Source organism: Canis lupus, chromosome 21 (genome assembly GCF_048164855.1).
Source record: "Canis lupus baileyi chromosome 21, mCanLup2.hap1, whole genome shotgun sequence".
NCBI classification, from domain to species: Eukaryota; Metazoa; Chordata; class Mammalia; order Carnivora; family Canidae; genus Canis; species Canis lupus.
In genome coordinates, this window is record NC_132858.1 from 20,558,952 (window position 1) to 20,583,964 (window position 25,013).

Genomic DNA, 25,013 nt, shown 5'->3' on the forward strand with positions numbered 1-25,013 from the left:
CCCTGAGTTTAGTCAGAAACTGCATTAAGCTGCACAAAAGCCATCCACTGCCCTTGTCAGAAAAAATTAGCAAGTGTTTCTACTGACAAGAGGCCAAAGCTCACGGTTTACCTAGCACTGTTACAAAGCTTATAACAGCTACATAAAGGTCTAACATGCCACAGAAATGAGTGTCTTGGGATGGCATAGGGGTTAATGTTTGATCCTAGAGTGTGCTCTGAAATGTAGTTTTCTTCAGTGGTTTGCTCAAGTCATTAATAAGGTACAAAATGAAATACTTTTCATTAGTGCTTCACTGGTTATCAGTAACCCATAAGCCTTGTTTTGCTGGCTGCTTACTGGTGCATTTAATAAAATAAAGATCACTCAGTGGTGCCGTGGGCAGCATGCAAGGTGATAGCCATATTTGCTTACTGTAAATACAAGAGAAAATCACACACAAACCGGCTGTAGTTTTGACAAGTATTAAGATCCCTCTTTACATCTGTACTTCTGTACCAAAGTGCAATTAGTTTTCCTCGCACAAGGATTTCTGTTTATCTTATTCTGCTTGATTACTTGAGTATAATCACACCATTTGCTTCATTGCTCCTGGTAGTAAGCTCCAGTTTTAAAAGGGGAGGATGCTTGTGTGTAAATTTACCGGATTCTGCTGTGAGACTCTTAATTTATGCATCCAAGACAGTGTTTTTAATTTTTTTCTTTTAATTTCCTTTTTACAAGGTTTGATTCATATTCGACAGATTCCTCGGCTTAATAACTTGATTTATGATGTATCCGATGTTAAAGACTTAGCTTTTAAATTAAAAAGGAAGCTATTCACCATTGAGGTAAGAGAGAATTTTTGTATTTTAGTTGACGGTCTTGAGGTTAAATAGTCTATGTGTATATGTATATATATGTTTTTTTACAATAATGAAATTCTTAGAAAATGTTTCCTGCTGATATTCTTAAGTTCTTTTGGTGTCACGAAATAATGTTCTTCAACTATCTTATTTTTTCCTCTTTTAATGGCATATCATTAGAGTATAGCAAAAATGATTTTGTTTTACACGTCTATTCAAAGTAAGCGTCAAACTTACATGATAAGTATGACATGCGTATTTCCAAGGCTTTCAAAAGCATATTTAATTAAATGTTAATGAGCTGTGCTTATTTGTGTGTGGAATGTGAATGCTACCCACAATTGTGTATGGCTAAGAAAAGAGGATCCTTATCTACATTCTAAAAGCAGTTTTCTTTACTATTAGTGAAATCACCTTTCCGCTTTCCATGCTGAACAAAACAAAGTATGATTTACACCAATGTCTTTAAGTAAATTTTCTACAAAACTTAAACTTTTTTTGTGACCTTTGTGCAAGCAGTAGTGACAGAAAGTAGTAGTACAAAAGATTTATTTCAACTTAATCTTGCTAAAGAGCAAATGAACATAGCACTATTAAGCAATTAGAGTTGATGTATTTATTAACGAAATAAATGCTCAGGGAGAGATGGCTTTTGGGTGATGTGATAGTTATCAGTATAGTCGGTGCAATTTTTTTTAACAAAGACATAAAACAGCCAAGCAGCCTTGACAAACCATTTTGTTTAATCTCTTTTCAAATGAAAAGCTCTTAAGCAGGCCACTTGTCTTAACTGCTTGAAACCATAAAAAGAGAGAATTGCCACCAATAAATTAGCATATTTTTAACTTCATCACCAAATGATGGTCAATGTGGCTTGGCACTGCTTTGGTGTTTGGGACTTCACCCTTAAGTGACCACTTTGGCCCTTTTTTGACCCTCTGCCCTCTTTAGCTGGCCACTTGATAAGGTAACTTCATGGTTCTCTCTCTTTTTCTCTTTCCCTTCACATTTGCAAGTAGCACTAACCTATAAATCATTGTAAGGGCCCTATCCAGTGACAAATTAATGTGCCCTCCTCCTAATTAATGGTCATCAATGTCCTTAATTATCTAATCCTATTGAGAGCAGTTAATAGTTAATCAGGCAGCCAGTTCTTCAAGCAGGTCATCTCTGCAGGAGTGTTAGAAGTTTCTCATCTGGGGATACTCCCTTCAAAAGCCACTTAAAGCCAAAAGATCGAGAGTGTAGAAATACTGATTCTTGAGCTAATTTGCTTTAGTTCTCAAAAGAAACTATTGAAATGGAACCCAACAGTGTAATTATTCAAACTTTGTTTCAGTTTTTCTGATAGAATACTGAGAAACTTACCATTATTATTTACCAATTTTAGGCGATATTTTGCTTAAAAATTTTAGAGGGATAAAGTTATAGGTAGTGTCACAAGGAAAGCATGCTTCATCATTTTCTTTTAAGTTGAGCTTACATTTTTATTGAAAAATGTGGGGTTTTTTTTCTCTAACACCTTTCTCCCAAGTGAGTATTCCGACAACCAGGTCTAAGGTATCATGTCTATCATCATAGAAACTAAGCAAGTATATTCCCTCATGAAAATCATATTGCATCCAGGGAAAAAAGTAGCACTGTAGTATGGATCATATTTATTCTTTCTCCCTCTCTTTCACACACATGTACACAACATACACATACACACACACACACACAGTGGATCTTATTTTGGGGATGAGGGGGGTAGAAGTAAAAGACTTAAATAATGTCAAGTGGGACCTCTTCTTTGAATAACTTTAGGTTCTAATAGTGACTGCACTTTACCATTGGAACTGATATGAGATCTTTTATAAACCACATAGGTTTCTGTTCCATTTCCTCTCTTCTATTCCCAACATTCTAAACTAAGAGAACAATTATAATTGATCACCTGTGGTTTGGAAGCAATAAGGAAAACAAAACACAAATCAGTGATTGGTTTTTAAAAAGTTAATATTTAATACAGTTGATCAAATCCTTTACTTTTTTGGCTTATAACCTTCATCTTTTTTTTATACATAGAAATATGGGTGAAACACATTCCAAATAACTTATTTCCTCGTGCAATAAAATTCAGTGTGATGATTAGAAGAAATATGAATTCAGGAACAAAACAAACGTAATAGTAACATATATAGGTATAATTATAACAAGATAAAATCATGTGGTCCATATAAGACTAAATGATTTAAATACAGCATTGTACCTTAAAAAATACATACCCAAACAGGTAGCAAGTCTTTGGTAATATATTGTAGAAATTGAAAACAAGAGGATTCCTTTATTAGGGGAAAAAGTGACATTGTTTTAATATGCACAACAAATAAATGTTTTTTCTAAACTGATACTAAAAAGAAAAAGTAAAATGTATACTCTACTAGTCTGTAAAGTGTGAGATTATGATATAGCAGGCAATGAATATCTGTTTCACTTTCAGAAGAGAAAGGTGGTTTAGCGGGTAAAGCAGAAAGTTTTCTGATTCCATACAGGTAGATTTGTTACATGTTGGAATTTTCTATCAGTTACATGGTCTCAAAAGTTGGCATGTTTGTAAACAAAGGGCAAAAGAAACAGGAAAATACCCTCATCTCTATTTTTAGGGTACCCTTTCTTTGATTTATTAAATACCCTTTTTATGATAAATCATAAATTATCATATTTTTATATATGAAAACTGATTTTTTTTTTAATTAACAGCTACCAAGGGCCTCTAACAAATAGAGCAGCTTTAACCAGCAATCTTTAATTTGAGTGATCTGGAAAAAGCAAAAGAATATTTCTTTCTTCTTGGAATGTGTATTGGTATTATTCAGATTCAAGTGGAAGCATTTATCTAATCACAGTAAATATTCACTAATACCAAGTATTCATCAGCCATAAAGCTCTTTAAATTAGCCCCTTACAAAAACCATAGCAGAATCATATCTATAGTAATAATCTAAAATTCTGGCATGCATTCTGGATAAGTAAAAGAATATTTAAGGCTGATTCAGTCTGGCTTCAGGTTAGGAAAAAAATAGTTTTGAAATTTTGTAATCCTTCTAAATCATACTAACATATTTGATTAACCACGATATACTACTTATTCCTTGGCCTTACCACATAACCTTTTTTCAATCGTAGCAAGATTAATAACTCTTTATTGTGTACCAGGCCCACTACTGGCTTATTTATACTTTCTATATAATAATTGAATATTTTATACCAAAAGACTTTACGAAGATATAATAGACTCAATACATGAAAATTGTATCTTTTTAAATCTTCATATCTATCCCAAATCTAAGAACAGTCATACACTTAGCAGGTATAAAATCTTTGCTGAAATATATGTATATAGATAAATTATGAAGTTTGAAAAATTGTCCAAATAATGCAGCTACAAATATTATATAAGCTCCACTGGAGCTTCTCCATTAAGTTCCATAAGAAATTTAACTTACATACGTAGCTTCACTTCTAAGATGAAATAACTACTTGAGACATGTATTATTTTTCAATTTCTATAATTTTTGCTTCTCTAATGTTAGGATCATCATTAACCAATATTTTTCTTTATATTAGTAATTATGATGTAATTGTAACCTAAACGAGTAAGATTTTGGTAGGATTTGAAATGTGGCTTCATTTAGTTTGATGGTATCATAACAGCAAATTTTCAAAATAGTGATAAACAGTACTTACATAAGCTTTAATTGGTCCAAAAACAGTAATTATCACAAAAAAATCATAAATTATCATATTTATGTGGGTCTTGTACACTAAATGAATATTAGGAGTTCAGAAAATGAAAGTAAATTAAGTTTACTCAAGATTGTCTTTAATACTTTGCCCCTAAATCAGAATACAGGACTCTGGTACCTCTCCAGTCATCAAGAACTTTTTCTCACAGAATTGATAAACCAGTATTTACTGAGTAACAACTATTAATTGTGTACTTACTTAGAAAATTCATTCTTAAGTATTAAGACCAAAATATTACATGCCATCAGTATAAATTAGCTTTATATAGTACTGCAGTATACTTGATAGGATTCAGTAGAATTATTTGAAATTCTTACATATTGGAAAAGCATAAACTCTTGCAGTCACTTTGACAATGTTGGACAATGTAGAGTTGTATGATATCTTTGGTCCTAGGTTTCCTTACTTCCCTACGTTTTGTATCAATAGCATTTTCCGGTTTTAAGCGAGAAGTAGAAAGGTGGCTGTTTACTAAACTTAGAGGTAGAGGGGAGGGTTGGTTAACGTATTTGTCAATGAAAAATTATGTCACTAAAATAAAATAATGGAAACCTAAATGTCTGACTCAAGAGCATTAAAGTTGTAGCATGATAGACCGTGTATAGTCCACTAATATATCTTTTCTGATCCTGTTGTCCTCCACAAATATTGAAATATTCAATTCCCAAATGTATTGCAGTTAGCAAAAGGAAATCAAAGTGGCACATAGGTATCTGTTCATATAGATCAAACTGTTTGTCAAAAGTAAATTCAAATTAGCATTCTTTAACAATGGAAATGTCATTTGTATGTGTTTACATCTAAATATATTCATTATATTACCATCCCCATATTTACATTTTAATTCCCAAGTAAGGTAGACATACAGTAGGGTCATAGAGGTTTCACAGACTCTCCAGCAGTTGGTAATACTGTACTCTTACATATTTCACATGTCATAGTGAGCCTATCAAAAGTGCATACCACCTTAAGGGGAACACAATTTTGAGACTGTCTAATCCTATTTCTTCCCACATTGGAATCTTAATTAGAAGAGATAAGGAAAAAAAAAACATCATTTAACTAAATTATTGTCTTGAATCTGTAGCAAAAGGTATAATCCGCAATTGGGCCAATTAGTGAACCCCATAGTTAACTATGCTGCAGCGAACAATTTGATTAGATCTGACACCATCCTAGTTCTCACTGTTGTTTTGCCAGGTATGATGGTCAGACTTCAAAGAGCTTGAGGCATCAGCAGGGCAAGGTTTGGAGGCCAGCTTAGGTCCGGTTGTTAATCTCTCTGCTAAAACCACAGCAGCTCTCACACAAAACAAGCTTACACGACACAATCATGCGGTATTAAAGTTAGGGTTGAGTCATGCCAATTTGCCTTTGATTTTTTGATGATTGACCAAAGATGGCTACATGACTAGACACATGCTAAAAGTATACTGATTAGGTAAGTTCCCAAAATATTTGAAGTATTTTTTAACTTCCTATATAAATACTAGGAAAGTTTATCCTCTTTGATCAAACTTCCAAAGCAGTAGTACTGTATCAGGGGAAAAATGAGTATTTCTTACTGGCAGCCTGAATCCCAAACTTTTCACTTACCATTTCATAAAAATTAGTGTTTACATTAATAATTCCTTAAGGAGAATGTAAAAGGAAAATCTTTCTAAGTGGTAAGCTTTTTAAAAATCTATTAAGCGCATTAAAAGAAAAAAACATTTTTCCCTGAGTCATTTATGTTCTCTGACAATTTTTCTGAAATTTCTTTATAATTATTTTCCACTTAAATGTTGAGTAAAGTGCCCTTCCAGGATGTGATTGCATAAGTGTTCTTTTCTCTGCATTCTGATTTGTTGGAATACTGCAGTAATAGTGACATGTTTCCATTCTGAGAAAAGCCTAAGGCTGCTTTAGTATTATTCCGAATGATTGAAGCTGCCATCTTGCTGACTTTCCCTTAGGCAGCATAAGGCCTGTTTGCTTTTGTGTTCATTTCACATGCTTCCTGTGAGTTGGGCTAGCAGAACATCATTGCTTCATTTGGCAAGGAAGAATAAATTCATGTTTGGCTATTATATGTCTTAAAGTTTCTGTATGGTCATCAACACATGAGATACTAAACTTAGACTTTGTTACATCAAATGAATCCTGTTTCTTTGAGAAGTATTTTAAATTATGACACCATGAGGTGAATAATTTTTATATAAAAATCGTCATTTTATAAATTGAATTAGAGTCTAATATTTCATATTGTGCTAATCTTCATACTAATTAATATTACATTTTAGTTAGGAATATAAAGAAGGCATATATTTGAATAGCAAGATGGTGGCACAAGTAAAAATCTAATATTTAGAATCTTGCCAAGTAGTTTTCAGAATGCAAGTGTGTTAAAGATTCGGTGGTACCTGTAGTACATTCTCACTTTTGAGACCAAGGTGGTACAGATTCAGCATCACCTAAAGATACAAAGAGGAAAAAAATATCTCTTCTCCTCTTTCCTGAATTTTGCAGATACAAGTATTTCTGTATGTATTCTATGGTTTGACTCCAGGAAAATTATATTGCAGTACTTCAAGGATTTTCTTAAAGCATTTGTATAACTGCTATAGCAGAACTCACCCATTTTATTTGGTATTCCCTAAACCACTTCCTCCCACAATGTGCTATTTATAGTGTCTGAAAAAGATAGAAAAACAGAAAACAAAAAATGATGACAAATCATGGCTATCCCATTTCATCAGCTAGAAGTTGAGAACATAATATTTTACAAATGTAAACTCCAAGGTGCCTAGAAGAGTAATAACATATTATAGAGCTTAGTAAATATGGTATCCATGAACTTTGTGATTACTATAGGCAGCTTTGGGAATATTTTTGTTCCCAAAATATCTTTAGTCCTTCCACAAGGTCTTTGCGCAGCAAATGTCCATAATGTTCATCCCTCCATCCTTTCATGGCTTTTTCTTGTCATTGAACTGCAGGTTAAACATCTCAGCCTCCTTAGTTCTTCCCTGACTGGCACATCTGAAGTATTCATTCGATTATCTACTATCACGTACCTGATTTTAATTCTCATTGTAACACATATTACTGCAGTTGCTTATCAGTAAATTTGTTTGTTATTTTTCAACATTATTCAGCCTAACTTGCTGTAAGCTTCACAAGATTTAGGACATAGTCTGTCTTTTTTGTGTGTGGTGAAATCCCAAGCATACATTGTAGGTGTTCCATGAATATTTGTTAAATTGCTAACGTACTATTTTTAGGGTAACTCATGTCTACAATAAGTGTATTTAAAAACATGTATTGGGTATCTCATTCATTCTGGTATTGTGTTGAGTGCTTCCACATACACTACCATATTTAATTCTTATTTGATACAGGAACCCTTGCCATAGGCATTATTACACACATTTTAATGTAAGAGAATAGGAGGAATTATATAACCTTCCCAAAGTCATAGAGCTAGGATTAAATCCAGATCTTTTAACTCCATGTACAGAATTATACTGGAAAGTTAACATGTTCAGGAGCTCTGTTAATTATTATTGATTTAAAAATAAAAAGTTTTATTGAGTGTTTAACAGGGGCCTAGGACTATTGCAAGTGCTTTATAGCTATAACCTGTGAGCTCTCACAACTACTGGATACCATTATTATCTACATTTTATAAATGAGGAAACTTAAGGTTCAAAGAGATCAAGTAACCTAACTTATCCAAATTTACTAACTGACAGAAATGACACTTAGACCAAAGCCTGGGCTCTTAACCAGCAACCACTCACCATGTCACAAGATATATTGCGATCTCACCAGAAATCCTCCGCCCTGAGACATAAAAAAGAACAAACCTCAAAAATATACATACATGGATAAATAATCTGTTAATATTCATGTTAAAAATTCTTGTGTTCCTAATAAGCATTTCTACTCTATTTTTATTTTTTTTCTACTCTATTTTTATAAAATACCTTATAAGATTCAGATTGGATTAGTCATGGCTTCTCCCTTATATAACATTAGAACTGTGAGATTGTTCTTTCCTTATTTTTTTACTAATTTCTGGTATTTGGTAGGTATTTCTTAATAGAAGAGTTAATTTGCAAAAACTATAAAGCCACTCCCTAAGACACTAACCACTTCTGTAGGATTTCTAGATCTTAACCATGTAAAGTAGGGAAAATATTCTATACAAAGAACCATGGTTCCCTTGTTTAGGTCCACTCTTTTGATATGGTTCAAAAGTATAAAAATTTAACTACAGTGTATTATTATTGTATTCATTTACATTCTACAGTCAGGTATTTTTGCAAATATTAATTTGCTCATAATTACCATGTTATATTTTTCTAAATTATTTTATAATATTATCTTTGAAGCATTAAAATTTATCTCGCTAGATAATTAAGGTATATACAGTTTATAAGGTAGTAAGATACCAAATTCAGTTTTTTCAAATTTCCTATTTTTGCATCCTTTTTTATCATAACTTGTTCTAATGAAGGTTTAATCCATTCATATTAATATCTCTTTTTCTGCTGCAAATGTTTTATTTATTGGAAATCCTTCAGCTACTATCTTTAAGCAAAATTAAGCAATTAATCTTATGAGTGCAAAGTATTTTCTTTTTTATTGATCAGTGTTACTAAAAAAAGTTTCCTACAGTTTACTGTAAGAAATATTCCTCATTAAGGAACAATGAGATTAAATATAAGTTACTAGGCTTTTAAAAGATAGAACTTTTAAGAGACTAAGAGAAATGGAGGTATAATGGAAGTTCCTTTAGCCACAAAACTAGTAAAGCAGTTCTCTTATTTAAGTAGAAATTAAAGTTTCATCAGAGTTATTACTGTCATAACTCCACACCACAGTGGACATTTCATAGAGTAGCCGATTCAGGTTCTTTGTATCTGGTATAGTGAAGTTCACTGAACTGTTTTGTCAGGTGCTGTCAAGTCAACCCACCATTGTTGAAGAGAATCGGACTAAATCATTTTGGCATGAGCCTTCCAGAAATAAGATACTTAATATGAATGGTTTAATGAAATTTGAGTATTTGATTTCATTTTTTTGTTAAGACTGTCAAAAATATATTGTAGTCATTCAGAAATGTCTGAGTAAATCAGTTGAAATATCTGATCCTATACTTTATTGAAATTTTGCATTAAATACCTTTACTTAATATAAATGACTTTTGGAATATATTTGAGGATTTGAGTATGTTTTGTTGGATATGTGATTCTTCCCTAAACACTTCGAAGTTGTAAAAGTTCCAGTTGTATAGTTATTTAATAAAGAGAGAAGAGGTGTCTTTTACTAAGATTAAAATCTTCTGTTATAAAATGAAGCCTTTACTCAGTACAAAATAACTATTTTTATTTCCAAATGCTATTTTATTTAAAAGTTGTATTTTTTACATTTTTAATGATTTAATGAATTGTTTGTGCTAGTTCTAAATATTTAATTCTTCCATGATTGGAAAAACAGCTTATGCTTCTGATCAATAGTCATTTAAAAGGCATTATTATAATGTAGACTTAGTTAAATGCCTTTTTTGTATATATATTTTGATAGGGAGAGGTTGTTGATATATCTGCTCAACAACCTAAGAAATATTTTACCAACTTATACTGTAGCTATGGTGTAGCATTGAAAACTCTTGTAACAAAAAGCCTCTTGGTGCAATTAAAGGTCACTTGTACATATTGTAATAGGCTACTCATTTACAAGATCTTTGTTAAGGGTCAGTGCTATAGCATGAAATGGATTGCCCTTGTTGAGTCTGTAAATAAATGGGTCAACTTATCTTGTATTCAGTGGTCAAAGGGAAAAACTAACACAATACTAGTTTGTTAATATTTTTACAAACAAGTTGCTAAAATGTTGACTAAAACCAAATGTACCAGTACTATAGAAAATTATTAAAATATATACCTACAGTTTTTAAGGAAAAATGCTCATATACAAATATACACAGTTGTTAAATATATGGATCATGTCCAGATATAGGGAAATTTAGCACAATGGAACCATCAAATGTTCTTTATCATAAAACTAGCATGTTTCAAAATTTCAGAAAAATTTTTTCTGTATTGAAGTTCAAAATTTGTAAGGGATAGGTATGAAAAAGTAATCAAACTTGACAGCGATTTATTTTCATTATTTTTCATAGCCTTTCCAATGCTCTGAGGGAAACAAATGGTGGTGCAGATAAAGTATTAGTAATGGTCTGTGCTGAATGAATTCACTCACCTGATTTTTCAGTAAATCAAGATTTTAGGGTAAAAGTAAAACTAATGATGAAAATAAAATATTTTGTACCTTATAGTGATTTTAATGAATTTAGATTTTATGTTATACACACACACACACACACACACACACGAGGTTAAGTCATTTTTTTTTGCTCTCAAAATCAAATTAGTAAATATATACTACTGAAATAAATTTATTCGGCACTTTCTAGATTCTTCCCTCTGAATTTGGCCATTCAGACACACATCTATATACCTCTAATTACTTTGGGTGTTGCTTTGTATTATCAAAAACTTTAAATTTGTAGCCAATGCCAAATCAAATCCGGGTCTAACAAAAGTAATTAAACAAATCAAATGAATAATGATAAATTACCCTTCAACAACTTGAGGGACTTATTTTTATAGAAAAATACCAAGGCTAGTCATTAAGGCCAATCATGATGTAAGCAGACAATATCTGATTACATAAATCAGATAAATCTGCTTGTTGTTTAGCTCTTGAAAGTCCATCTACTCTTCAATGTGTTGTTTGGCTTTGCTACCATATTTCTTTAGCACAGCGAAAATATCATGATCATTCTTAAGCCTCTTTTATAAAATATTGCAGCTTTGAGAAAATGCAGTTCATTTAGGTGCAGAAATACTTTAAATTCATGTCTCTTTTACTCATCAACATTTCCCCTCTTCCTAGTTCAGTGCCTGATCATGTAGGTGCTCAAAACATAATGAATGAATGAATGAATGAATGTCCTCTTGACAGTGCTCAAACATATTAGTATGAGTATAAAATCTCACCATTTCAGGACAGCCCGGGTGGCTCAGCGGTTTAGCGCTGCCTTCAACCCGGGGTGTGATCCTAGAGTCCCAGGATCGAGTCCCACGTCGGGCTCCCTGCATGGAGTCTGCTTCTCCCTCTGCCTGTGTCCCTGCCTCTATGTGTCTCATGCATAAGTAAATAAAATCTTAAAAAAAAAACCCTCACCCTTTCAGATATATGAAACTATATGACTATATGGAATAGTCTGATAATGCTAATACAGTTTTCATAAATGGTTAGCATTCTTCGAAAGTTTTGAATAAGTAAAGTAACCTTCAAAAATAGCAGCTGGTCTGTTTGCAACAACATGGATGAACCTATAAAGTATTATGTTAAGTGAAACAAGTGGAAGAAAGTCAGATACCATATGATTTCACTCATATGTGGAACCAGAAAAACAAAATGAACAAACAAAACAAAAACATGCTCATAGATACAAGAAACAAACTGTTGGTTATCAGAGAGGGAAAGGTTGGGGGAGCAGGAGAAATAGGTGAAGGGGATTAAGAGGTACAGACTTCCAGTTATAAAAAGTAGTCACGAGGATGTAATGTACAGCATAGGAACATAGTCACTAATATCATAATAACTTTGTATGGTGACAGATAGTAACTCGACTTATCATGGAGATCATTTTACAATGTATAAAAATATCAAATCACTATGATGTATACCTGAAACTAATAGGACATTGTGTGTCAACAAAAAACTATTTCAAAATCAGCTAACAATGTAATGAATTGTTATTGCTGAAATGAAGTCAAGCTGTACTCTTCAAAAATATCAGATAGAAAATGAAGAAATATATAACTTTTAGTTACCAAAAAGTACTTGGTATTGTTTGAATCATTATTTCCTGTCATTTTTTTGCCATTTGAAAATTATTTTGAATGCTTTATCTTAAAAGATTTTATCATAAATTTTCCAAATCTGTAAAAGTCCCCCACAGCTGACAAGAATCAGATGTGATTCTTAGGTTTAAAGTTACCTATACCTTCTAATCCCCTTTGACCCAGTAATTGCCTGTTAATATGCCTAGTCTTCTCAGGCCAGTAGAGTGGATTTTATTGCCTTATGGTTCTGTGGCTTTTAACAGAAAAGGATTTATGAAACTCAGGAGTCAAGCATGAAATGATTATGTACAGTGGAATTTAAATACAACATTTTGGTTAAGTTCAGATTTAAGTGCACACTGGTAATAAAGCAACTAATACCACTTCCACACTAACAAAGCATCAGAACTATCATTATTGCAGAATCATCCCACTGACCTCTTTGTGCACATGGAGCTGACAAGTCCCAGTCTAATTCTTTTAGTTTGGCTTCTTAAGAATTTCCTCCTGGGAAACCATCCTGGCCCAGATAGAAATGTAAGGACGATTATATTCAGAAGAAAAGCTTTACAGTGCATAATTTATAGCTGAATGCATTTCCTTCATGGATCCTATTGACTTAATGTGTAATTTAGTCAAGAAACAGAAAGAGTACATGTAAAGATATTTTGGAAATTGTGGTCTACTTTTCATAGTGCCATAAATATGAGCCGTTTCATTGCTTTAACATTCAAACATTGTAACATTCCCATCATTTTATTGGAAAGAGTCTTTTGGCTTGGTTCATGTAAAAATAGGTAAGTAAAAGACATTAAACCAACTTTGCCCCTGTTGCTTTAAAGCACGAAGTTCACAAACTATGACCTGTGGGCCAAATCCAGACTTACTGTGTGTTTTTTGTTTTTTTTAAATAAACTTTGATTGGAACACAGCCAGGCCTATTTGTTTATAAATTGTCTATGGCTGCTTTCACTCTGCATCACTAAGTTGACATTTTATGGCACGCAAGGCCAAAAAATATTTACTTTCTGGTCATTTACAGAGAAACTTTGCAATAAATAACAACCACTACTTTAGAAGACTGCATACTTTAAATAAAATTTACTGAAAGAATTGTCAATTGCAGGATATGATCGATAGTCTCAAATTAAGCTTTGAGTAATAATAAACCCATATAATCATTTGATGTGTAGTTTACACTTTCTGAATTAATAATGCTGGTGTGTTTCTTTGAGAAAATACCTACATTTCTTATAATTCAAAAATCAGAAGAGAAGGGAACTTACAATGCTTCAAAGCCACGTTCGTATCATATGCACATATTTTTCTCACTCAGCCTCTGTGTATTCATAAAGAACCCACTTTCTTAGAGGCACCCCATTTCAGTCTCTATCAACTACAGCTGCTAGAAAATTCTTTCAGATGCTAAAGCAACTTCCCCCCATTACATTAGTACTAATTCTGCTTTCGGAAGCCACACACTAATTGATATTTTATGTATTATAACTGAATTATATATCCTAATAAATACCTAGTATATGAGAAACAATTATAATTTATATGTATATCTTCCTATTTTCCTTAGATTTTTTATTTCTCTTATAAAACATTATAAATTAAATTAACCATCTTATGCTATTTATTGTACATTTAACTTAGAAACTTAAGCACGAAGCCCACATAAACTTTGAAACACCCTTTAATGGAACCTTTTTTCTTTTTTCTTTAAAATAAGGTGTTAATTAGAAATACTAAAGTAATAATCTTGAGTTCTGAGGTAAAAAAGGCTTCATGAATTACAGGTGCATACAATTTAAGTATTAGAAATCAATATTTTTGTCTTTAGCATGTTTGAATTCACAAGTGAACTTCAGATTAAAAGTGAGAAAATCTACATTAAGTATGACTTTTCAAATTTATTGTAATCTATTTAAGATTATTTTGCCATAAGTAAATTAATCAAAAAGTAGCATGAAACTTTTGATGATTGAGTAATTAGAAGCATAAGGATATATTTCTAGCAGGTTTTGATTTTAGCAGCAAAAGTATACCAAAGAAAGATTAGCTGCTCATTATCCACACTACCTAGTGTATGTAATTGATAGCCAAATTAAAACAGAAGGTTTAAGTGGCCACGATGGATCAAGAAGTCTTGCTTATTTTTCACTTCATATTTTTAACTGTAGGAATTTTTTAGGCAAGGAAATAAGACCACATTAAAACTTAAAATATAAATATATTATTAAAAACAGTTTGGGGACTGGTCAGAATATTTTTAAGCTGTATGAAACTTGAGCTGAAATCTTTTGCCATTTTAGTTAGGAAATTTAAACATGAACACAGAATTTCTTTTCCTTAATGCATATTATTATTTTTTAAATAATTATATAAGGATTAATGTCTTTGGCACTTGTAAATTGTTTTAAAATTAGATAAAACCAATCCTTTGCAAAGGTGTTTATAATGTAGAATAGAAAAGAAGATTGCATGAAACCACACAAAAAGGACTCAACTTAGTGTTTTCAGCCTAATAAAAATGTTGTAAAAATACTTGTAAGCTTGAAAATCACACTAGCTATTCTTGTTTCAAATTCTGTTTAATATATTGTTCTGTATGATTTTATAATAAACAGATTACTCCTTGAACAGGAATTAAGAATAAAGCTGCCAGGAAGGGGTTTTGTTGTCAGAGTAGTTCCCGCCTCATGTTTTGTAAGAGATTTCATGGTCCCATTGTAAAGAGTAGATGATTTAAAACGTGTTCCCAAGATAAACTTTCCCATTGTCATTAATGAGGATGGATAATACTGAGTGACAAGTGCATTAGGAATGACACAGAAAGAGCTGTTAGATTTGTCAGAGCATATCACTTCAGGCAGTGACACTTGAGGACATTCTTTTTGTGGATATTCAGTTGGTTTGGGGGGGGGGGTTGATTTAAAGATACCAAAGTTTGTGTTTGCTAATAGAATAATGTATTTTATAATTTATAAATGTGTATTTAGAAAATATTTAGAAAATATTTGGAAGGTTCTTTAGTTCTAAGTTTTTCCACATTCTAAGTTTATACCCTTTCTATATCCTGATTTCTTCCTAAGGAAGTCATCAAATTATGTAACACTTAAATGTTAATATATTTCCACAAAACCAATTTTTCTTTTAAAAAAACTATTTCTTGGAATTTTCAACTGAAGGAAAGGAGTAAAAATTACGTAAAATTTTTTAAAGTATCTCACTGTCTTAATCCTTTATATAAGAGGAGACTCTAATTCAGCATCACACTGAGAATAAAGATTTTGAAATATGATAACACATGCAATTTGTATTGTCTTTCTAAAAATATATTACTTTAGAGGAACATGTTTTAAATATTAATCAGTGAACAACTAGTAATGTGTGACTTTTCTGGTATTTAAAGTGTTTCCAAACTGTAATATGCTTCTCAATTTCGATTTTGAACATGCAATTGGTCACTTTTTTTGCTTTGATTCATCTTTCGTGCTGCCAACCAAATTTTGTCTCTGTATACCTTTTTGACACTAATAATGACTGAGTCTCTGTTCATTTGAGTTCAAGATTTCCCAAGCGGCATTTTGGAACTAGGATAAACTATCTATCATGATTGCATACCACTAATCTGTCTCAACCAAACCACCCTATGACTGAAATTATATTTGACAGTTCACCTCTTCTTGATGAGCCTGAGGTGAACATAGCTACAGACCATCCCTGGGAGGACATGGCAACTACTCCATATGCTAGGGAGGGTCCTTTTATTTGTGAAATAAGACTTAAACTATGCCTGTAGCAGAAGGGAGAGATTTCTCTTTTCTAATTTCTCCAATTTTCACTGGGATTGCTTTTATATTACAAATATCTTTTTTTTTACCCAAAAATGTTTGGTGAACATTTTCCTCCATTACAAGTACTACCTATAGGTTAGCTTCACTATGAAGTTAAAAATTATAGTCATCTAAGAAAATATTTCTGCTTTCTAAAATGTTCTTTTATCTATATACCACAATTGTCAAAAATCAAAGATTTTCTATTAGTATTTTGATTCCTACCATAATTTACCAGTTCTTGAACCATCTCTGTAAATTTTTATATTACAAAAAAAAGTTTTTAAGAAGGTTTATCTCATTAATAAAAATATTTTTCAAAATAAGTTTCAAATGTATTTCAAAGTTAAAAATAGATTTGAAAAGAATAATAAATTGAACACTGCAGCAGGAAAATTTTGATTTTTTAATAAATATTCCTTATGTAGATTTTAAAATAAACTCATTTACTGACCTATATTTTTTTGTGAAACTTCTTCCTTTGGAATCAGAAATTATCAAATATTTTGAAATGATGGGCAAGGAGATGTTAAAGGACCTACTGTTAATATCTTAAATGAAAAATCTGAAATGATTTTCAAGAATGTATATAGAGGGTTTAATCATAAGGCTACTTTTAACAGCCAACATGGAGAACCAAATGAATATGAGATTTAAATTGTAAAAGACAAGATTGAGATGATTTAAACAAAGGCATTTGGATATTAAAATAGTTTTTCAAAGACCACATATAGAAGTTGTGATAAAATGGTATCTTTTTTAACCTGGCCTGGATTGTTGAAATGTGATTCCACCTAAAGATAATTAGGTGGCCTGGAAAGTTTGACCCATGTTAGTTTATCAGAACAGTCACTTAATAAGTTTATTCTTAATTATCCTTTAGTGTTAATTAAAGTTTATTATTCCCTTGGAAAGATTCCTTCTAATAAAGACAATTTTTTCTATAATCTTATGAAACAGTAGTATAATCATTAATGTGTTCTGCACAGAGCCTTTCTAAAGTAACCGATGTCAAATAACCATCAACTTTATTTGGAAATTTATGTAAATTAGATTCCTAGTATCACAAAATTATTTAGTCAATATAGTAGGTGAAACACTCATATTTTTCAGTGCAATATAAATTATTTCTAACAAATTTAATCTTAAATTTTTATTTTCTAGTATTTTTGTTTCAACTAATATGATGGTTATAAGTGAGTCACATGAGATTTCAGTAACATCATCTAAAATAAATATCCTGAAAAAAATGTCAAAGTAAATTTACAGATTTCCATATTTTTAATTTCAAGTTTATAATTTCAACTTTATGAGCTGCATAATATACTTTAATGACATATACTTCTGAAGAAAAGGGAGTGCTATCAGTTAGTAAACTATGCATATTCTTTATTTCAAAATAATAAAATGAAAAAAATCTAACTTATACAGTAACTCCAATGGTAGGCAGCCTTAATTTTGTGTTAAATTTTAACTAATGCAGTAAAAGCTGTGATCCATTCATCTTATCATCTCCAGTTACTCCTCCCATCTAATTATATGATCATTAAATGTATTTTTTATTATAGGATGCATCTGCATATTTTTTTAAATAAAATTGCTTCCATTTTTCCCACAAGCATCTATTTTCTAATCAGAAAAGTTGATACCACATTGCTTTGCAGTAAATATTCAAAAATTTAAAAATGGTAATTATTGAATAGTTATGATCTGAAAAAGTAATTGCTTCATTTGGAAAGCAGAATGTTTATTTTAAATTTAGAAAACATGCAGATTAAAATGATGTTTTGTATAATATTTAAATAATTATGCTTTTTGTTTTCGGTTTTAATAAAACCTTTTTTTCAACATTTTAAAAAAATATACTTATATGCCTAAGCATAGTATACCATGAATCTTAGAAAACATATGACAAGAAAAGAGTAAAATGGTCATTCATCTTAGTAAATGTTATATAAAATTATCCTGAAAAAAGCCTTAACACTAAGACAAAATTATTGTGCCTTCAGACTATTTTTAATTAAATGATTAGCAACACTCAAGTGACTTGTTTGTATAAAAGGGAATAATTCCTTCCCACTAAAATAATTCCCTCATCTTTGCTTTAAAAATTGGGATGAAATTTACTTTGGTGCCGTGTGTGAGGGTGGGAGTGGGGCATGTGTAAGAGTCCCTTAGAGAGAAGTGTGAGAAATTGGGTCAGATTTTTTAATATCCTGACCTGGGATGAAATGTTTGTTATTTCAATATAATGTACATGCTAAGTCAATTGAAGTTTCAAGGACTAATTATGTGAGAGCCAGATTAATGGTAGATTTCTGTTATTTCATTCAGTGAATATTTATAGAGGTACTTTTAAGTAAATTTTTAATCTAGTCCAGTGCTTTTTATCAAAATACATACCCTTATATCTGGCCTCTGGCAATGTCTCTAGCCCATCTCTTGCCTGAACTCCAACTTGCAGCCTGACTCTTGTACATGCAGTCCCCACAGTGGCCCATTTTGTCACATCCAGCTCTTCTGTAAATGCCAAAAATATTCTCCCTTTTCTTCCAAGTATTCTTGCCAGATCATTCTTATTCTTCCTTCAGGTAGATGTCACTTCCTCTAAAATATCTATCCTGATTTTCCAAAACCAGGTTGGGTAGCCTCCCTCTGTACTCCTAGAGTGCCTTGTAAATAATCTCTATTTTCGCACTTATAAATATTATTGTAATATTTTCTTTCCTTGATGTTTGTACTGTAAGCTGGTGGCAGCAATTGTTTCATATTCTTGTTTAATAATGTATCCACAGCACCTAACACAGGCTCTAGCACACAGTAGGTGTTTAGTAAATGTTTGTTGAATGAAAAACAAATAATATGTGGAAAATAATACATCTACTAAATATAACAGTATATCAGCTACATATGTCTACTAAATATCTGACTACATCTCTCTCTTTTTTAATTGTAATAAGAACACTTAACATGAGGGGTGCCTGGGTCACTCAGTCATTTGAGCAACCAACTCGGTTTCGGCTCAGGTCATGATCTCAGGGTTCTGAGATCAAGCCCCATGTTGGGCTTCTGTGCTCAGCACTGAGTCCTGCTTCAGATTCTTTCTCCCTCTCCCTCTGTGCCTCTCCCTGCTTGCTCTCTCTCATAAGTAAAATAAAATCCTTAAAAAAAAAAAAAAAACCTTCAGATCTATCCTCTTAAACAGTTTTTAATTGTATGATATATTATTGTTGACTATAGGTATAATGTAGTACCCTGACTACATCTTTAATTAACTCTCTATATGGGTCTGAGTTGTCTGCTCTTTGAAGAAGAGCATTAAGGAATCAATTCTCAAAGCCCAAGTGCAGCCCCTGGCATAGTAGCCATACCAGCCTGTTTTAATTTTCCCTAGTTAATGAACTGTTTCTTGCCTTTAATGTTGCAGTGCTTCTCCATATCAACCTAGAACTTAAAAAAAAAAAAAAAAAGATATGCACTTTGATACCTAACTCAGTCTTTTCTACTTGGTGAAGATTTTACTAGCTTCTCCACTCCAGCGGCCCTTCCCTACCAATATAGTGACTTCCTTCTAAATCTTTGGCTTATGTAAAACTCTCCTTTTTAATGAGAAACTTTTTTTAGTGCATTAAAACACTATCAAATAACTTTAATTCAAATTTAAATGCTTTTTTTTTTTTTTTTAGCTTGTCTATATTATCTCTTCCTCTTGCCTCTATAGACATGTGGTAAAGATTGGGTATGAATACCCATCAGGATGACTAATTAAAGCCAAACCAACTGAGCATTTAAAATATACCCTTCAAATAGAGGGGAGGTGCCAAGTTGATAACATCTTGATAACATTGGATAGTAATATCCCATGGGCCTACATATTCATTGTTCCTAGTCAATTGACATTTATATCTATTATCACTTGAGTGAAACATGATTAATTATTTTATGATAATTTGGGTCATTGTTTAAAATTAAGTTTGGAAGTGTTATGTCCTGGCCATCTTCTTTTACCATTCCTTCAGAGGATTGGAAGCTACTCTGCTAGTTACAGAGGATGATTTCTCCTTCCAGTTATTACATAATAAGCCTCATTGTTTTCTAAATAGGGACTCCTTCTCACTGCTCTAAGAGTAATAATTTTATGCTGCAGACATCAAAGATGAGGATTAAAATGTCACATTGTGATTCTGTCTCCATGACACTCCACAGTAATACAAAATGAAAAATTCAAGCAAAGAGAGCCTTTTGCTTTTTTTCCATGGTGTTAAAAGACATGTTTCTCAGTTTTTCTTCTCTAAAATTGGGCATTAAAATAAACATTTTTATGTAACTAGAAAATTATAATTATATCTTGAAATTTATTCATAAAGCATTTCCCCCAAATACTGTTTTTCATAAGGTTTTTTTTTTTTTTAACCAAGAACTAGGAATTCTAGTTTCCACTTTTCAATTAAATCCTAGCTATTTTAGTTGGAGATTTATTGCCTTAATCCATATGTAATGTGTTTATCACTTAGGAAAAATTTTAAAAAATGGGTTAGTACTTTTGTATAATGCCATAATTATATCTTTCATCAGGATAATTATGTGAAAGTAAATAAAGGTAGGGCTAAGATAATACCTAATTTAAGATGCCTTTCAAATGTATAATGCTTATAATTAAAGATTTGAAATAGAAAGTAGAAGGCCTAAGTTTCCTTACACATCAGCCTGATTTTCAAAATAAAATCATAAAAGTTAGTTAAATGGTTTCTTTGCTCGCATACTTACACATGGAATCACAACTATTCACTTAGAAGCCTTTTGTAAAAAACAATAATAATAATAAATAATTTGTTAGTGTCTCTACACTAGAGAACAGAACTTAAAAGGTGAATTTTGTAGCTCATGTAATATGCAAGAATGAGAACAGAAATATTTTAACTAGCCTTGCCATTGGAAAGTATTTAAGATTTACAATGGGAAGTATGCAATTATTCATTTCATATTAAACCACTGAAAGAAAATTTCACACATTATCAGTCATTAAAAGTAAACATCATACATTATATATGATTTCATAGATTTAATACATTTTAGATAATAGCTCACTAAATTGAGATATAAGATTTTATGCCCTTATAAACAAGATATTTCACCCCCTTTATTCTACTTAGACTAAAAGGTCCATAACAAATGCCTAGCCTAGCACCTAATAACCTTCAATGACACATACACATATTCAGATGCAGATAACTCAACATCGATACCCCAAAACACATATCCTCATAACAGCCTTTCTAATAGCACATTGAGCTCCCCAGTGAATAATGGCTACAGCATCTAAGGATAGAAAGCAACAAGACTTACTTGTGAAGTGACTGTGAAAAGCACTTCTCTTCCCCTGACTCTGCCTCATACAAAATTCTGTGAACCTCTGAAGTAGTCATGTGACCTAAGGTTGGGCTTCAGGCTGCTAAGATAGGTCATCAAGCTCTAGGCTGGCTACAGTATTACCATTCTTTCACTCCTACCAAGAACTTTGTTTTAAGCAGGGACTATCTTTTAGCTGCTTAGTATTCATTTTGTTTTTCTGGTCGGGGCACAAAAGGGAGGTGAGGGAGGTGAGGTGGCAGGATGAGGCTGATGACTATAAGTAGGGCACCCTACTCAACCCTAAATTCTTACACAGATAGAAAAACCTCTAGATACATCTCTATAGATAACTCTGTGGCCTTCACCAGCCTACTCAACTGGACCTAGTTTTAAGTAATTAATGGTGATGGAGCCAGTTGTGAGTGTACTCTATGCTCATCTATCTCATTGTTATTACATAAGTCATTAAGGGCTTCTCTGTTGTAGAAGTTTCAAAGAGATTGTACAAACTGTTTTGTTACATTGAAGTTGTATCAGTTACTATTTTTAAATATATATAAGCCATCATTTGGGAATTTGAAATCTTTTGTCATAAGGGGATTTTGTTATAATGGTATTTGTTATAAATAGTGTTTATGCTGTTACTGTGTAAATCTGCATATAGCTCCTCAGAAATTTATTGAGCATCTGTAAATTAGAAGTAATAATTCAATCAACTAGCCATTACATGAGCAATTCATTTACTATACAAGTCTAATAACATGTTCTCAAATGGCTTCCATATGAACTGATGATATTCTTATTAAGTATGGAAGACTAAAACCCAGAAATTAATAAAACTATCATGATATAGCAGTAGTTTTTGATAAGTCATGGTTCTGATGCATAAACTCTCATCTCATTATCAGTTACCATAACAAACTATACTGCTTTGATCATCAAACATTTCTAGGTGTAATACGAATTATTTAAAAGAAGATAAAAAATAAAATAAATAAATAAATAAAAAAATAAAAGAAGATGACTGAAAATGTTCCTTTATTTTTTTTTTGAAAATATTTCTTTAAACACACCAAATATGTTTGGAATTCCTAGTACACAATATGATGTGTTAATTGATTCTTTTGATTATATATCAAGTCGCTTATTGTTACTTTATTTAACAGAACTGGAAGATTTCTTAGAGATGCTGTTAGGCTACAACTTCTTATTTAAGATATCCTTTGACCTAAGGGATATAGTATATGACCATGAAAACAAACCAAAATGTGATTGTTGGAAGTATCTAGCATGGATAATACTATTAGCAATTCATCAGTCTGCATTGGAGAACTGATTTTTTTTTTTTTATGTAAGTAAACAGTACAACAAGATCTGTGTAGAACCTCTTTTTCCTTTTTAAGATTTTATTTATTTATTTCAGAGAGAGGGACAGAGACAGAGCATGAGTGGGGTGGAGGGGCAGAGGGAGAGAAAGAAGCAGACTCCACACTGAGCAGGGAGCCCAACCAAGGCTTCATCCCAGGACCCCGAGAGCATGACCTAAACTGAAGGCAAATGCTTAACCAACTGAACCACCTAGGCGTCCCTCGTTTAGAACCTCTTGAAAAATTTATTTAATAGAGCATTTAATAGAATACTATTTAGAAAACCTTTTAGAACATTTTAAAGGTTGTAGAACATTTTATTTAATAAAGGATGCACAGAGGAGCATTGAAGACACATTCTTCACTTACTAAATAAGAAAAAAAAATGCCTCTGAGTTGGTGTGTTAAATTGCTTGCATGCTCTTGGCATTTTAATAGGAAAACTAAGTGTGATGCTACCAGTCATCACCATGTCTTTGGTTGACACATTTTCTTTAATAAAAGGTAGAATATGGGGAAACATGTATTTCTATCTGATCTGAATAGAAGTCTGTATTATGTGTATATTTTAGAAAGCTATGCCAAAACATTTGATATAGAAAGCCTCATTTATAAGACTGTTAATATGAGTTACCTTTTTAGCTTGACTTACCAACCATTTTTCTTCATTTTGCCACTTATGCATTTTAGGACTGGAAGTAAATGGAGCTAAAACATTCTTCCCTATAGCATTGGGGTCTTCACATAAGGCCTATTTGAAAAATGCCAGGGCATGTTTTTTCTCTCAAACCTGAAGACACAAAACTAAACATGATTTATTCAGGAACAGGAATTCTGAAACAATTTGATTTTACATTTATGAACTGAATTTACATTCTGTCCATATTACCAAAACAAAGTTGAATATTATCTCTTTATATAATATCAGTAACAATGTCTTCATTAATTCTAGTTTCTGGTACCTAGTTTAAAAAAAAAATACCTGGGACTGTAAAAAATGCTAGGTGTATTTGTACATGGTGTGGCAGTAATGAAGCTTTGGAAATTACTGAAGCTAAATGCTTGCTAATTGCTACAACTCTCTTTTTCCTCTTTCTCTTTGTATTGGTAATCCTACAGAAAAGGTAGTTATTTATTCATCCGATTTCCTTAACATATAAAATCTTTGCAAGCAGGAAAAATCATCACTGTCAAATAGAAATGAAGAATAAGGACAGGAAAGGAAAGAGATTGTGACAGATTGAATGGATAGAGTTTTTCCCCCCGGGAGTCATGAGAAGGAACTGTGATAGAGCAATTAATACATTTAAACTTTTTAAAAAATGTATGTATTTCTTAAGCACATACAATGTTGAAGTTATGAGCAGGCACTGTGAGAAATGGAAACATTACACATGGTTTCTTTTCTCACACCACCTCTTACATACTTTTTTAAAAATTTGAGTATCATTGAAATACAATATCATATTAGTTTCAGACCTCTTAGGTACTTATACCGTGGACATTGTGGAAGTCCCACCTCTGAAAATACTATATTCATATAATCTTTTCCAGGTGTTCAGAGTAAGATTTTTCTTTTCTCCTCAGCACAATCACTGTTTACCCAACATCCAATCTGACAGAAAATCCTACTGACTCTGCTTTTAAAATATATTCATAATCAAACCAATTTTCGGGCAGCCCCAGTGGCTCAGTGGTTTGGCGCCGCCTTCTGCCCAGGGCGTGATCCTGGAGACCTGGAATCGAGTCCTGCGTCAGGCTCCCTGCATGGAGCCTGTTTCTCCCTCTGCCTGTGTTTCTGCCTCTCTCTCTCATGAATAAATAAAATAAAAATCTTTATTAAAAAAAATCAAACCAATTTTCACTACTGCCAATGCTACCATTCAGTCCAAAACATCCTGTTGTTTTATCTGG

At 32.0% G+C, this 25,013-nt stretch overlaps 1 protein-coding gene across 5 annotated transcripts in view; it reads left to right on the forward strand.

Annotated features, from left to right (window-relative positions):
* Positions 1 to 25,013, forward strand: part of ELP4 (elongator acetyltransferase complex subunit 4) — a 252,787-nt gene that overhangs the window by 119,123 nt on the left and 108,651 nt on the right. For all 5 annotated transcript variants that reach the window (XR_012013944.1, XM_072790991.1, XM_072790989.1 and 2 more), the window contains exon 9: positions 724 to 830. Coding sequence is in view for 4 of the 5 variants with exons in the window: in XM_072790991.1 (XP_072647092.1) it covers positions 724 to 830 (107 nt within the window). In the remaining variant the exon portion in view is untranslated. The remainder of the gene's footprint in view (positions 1 to 723; positions 831 to 25,013) is intronic.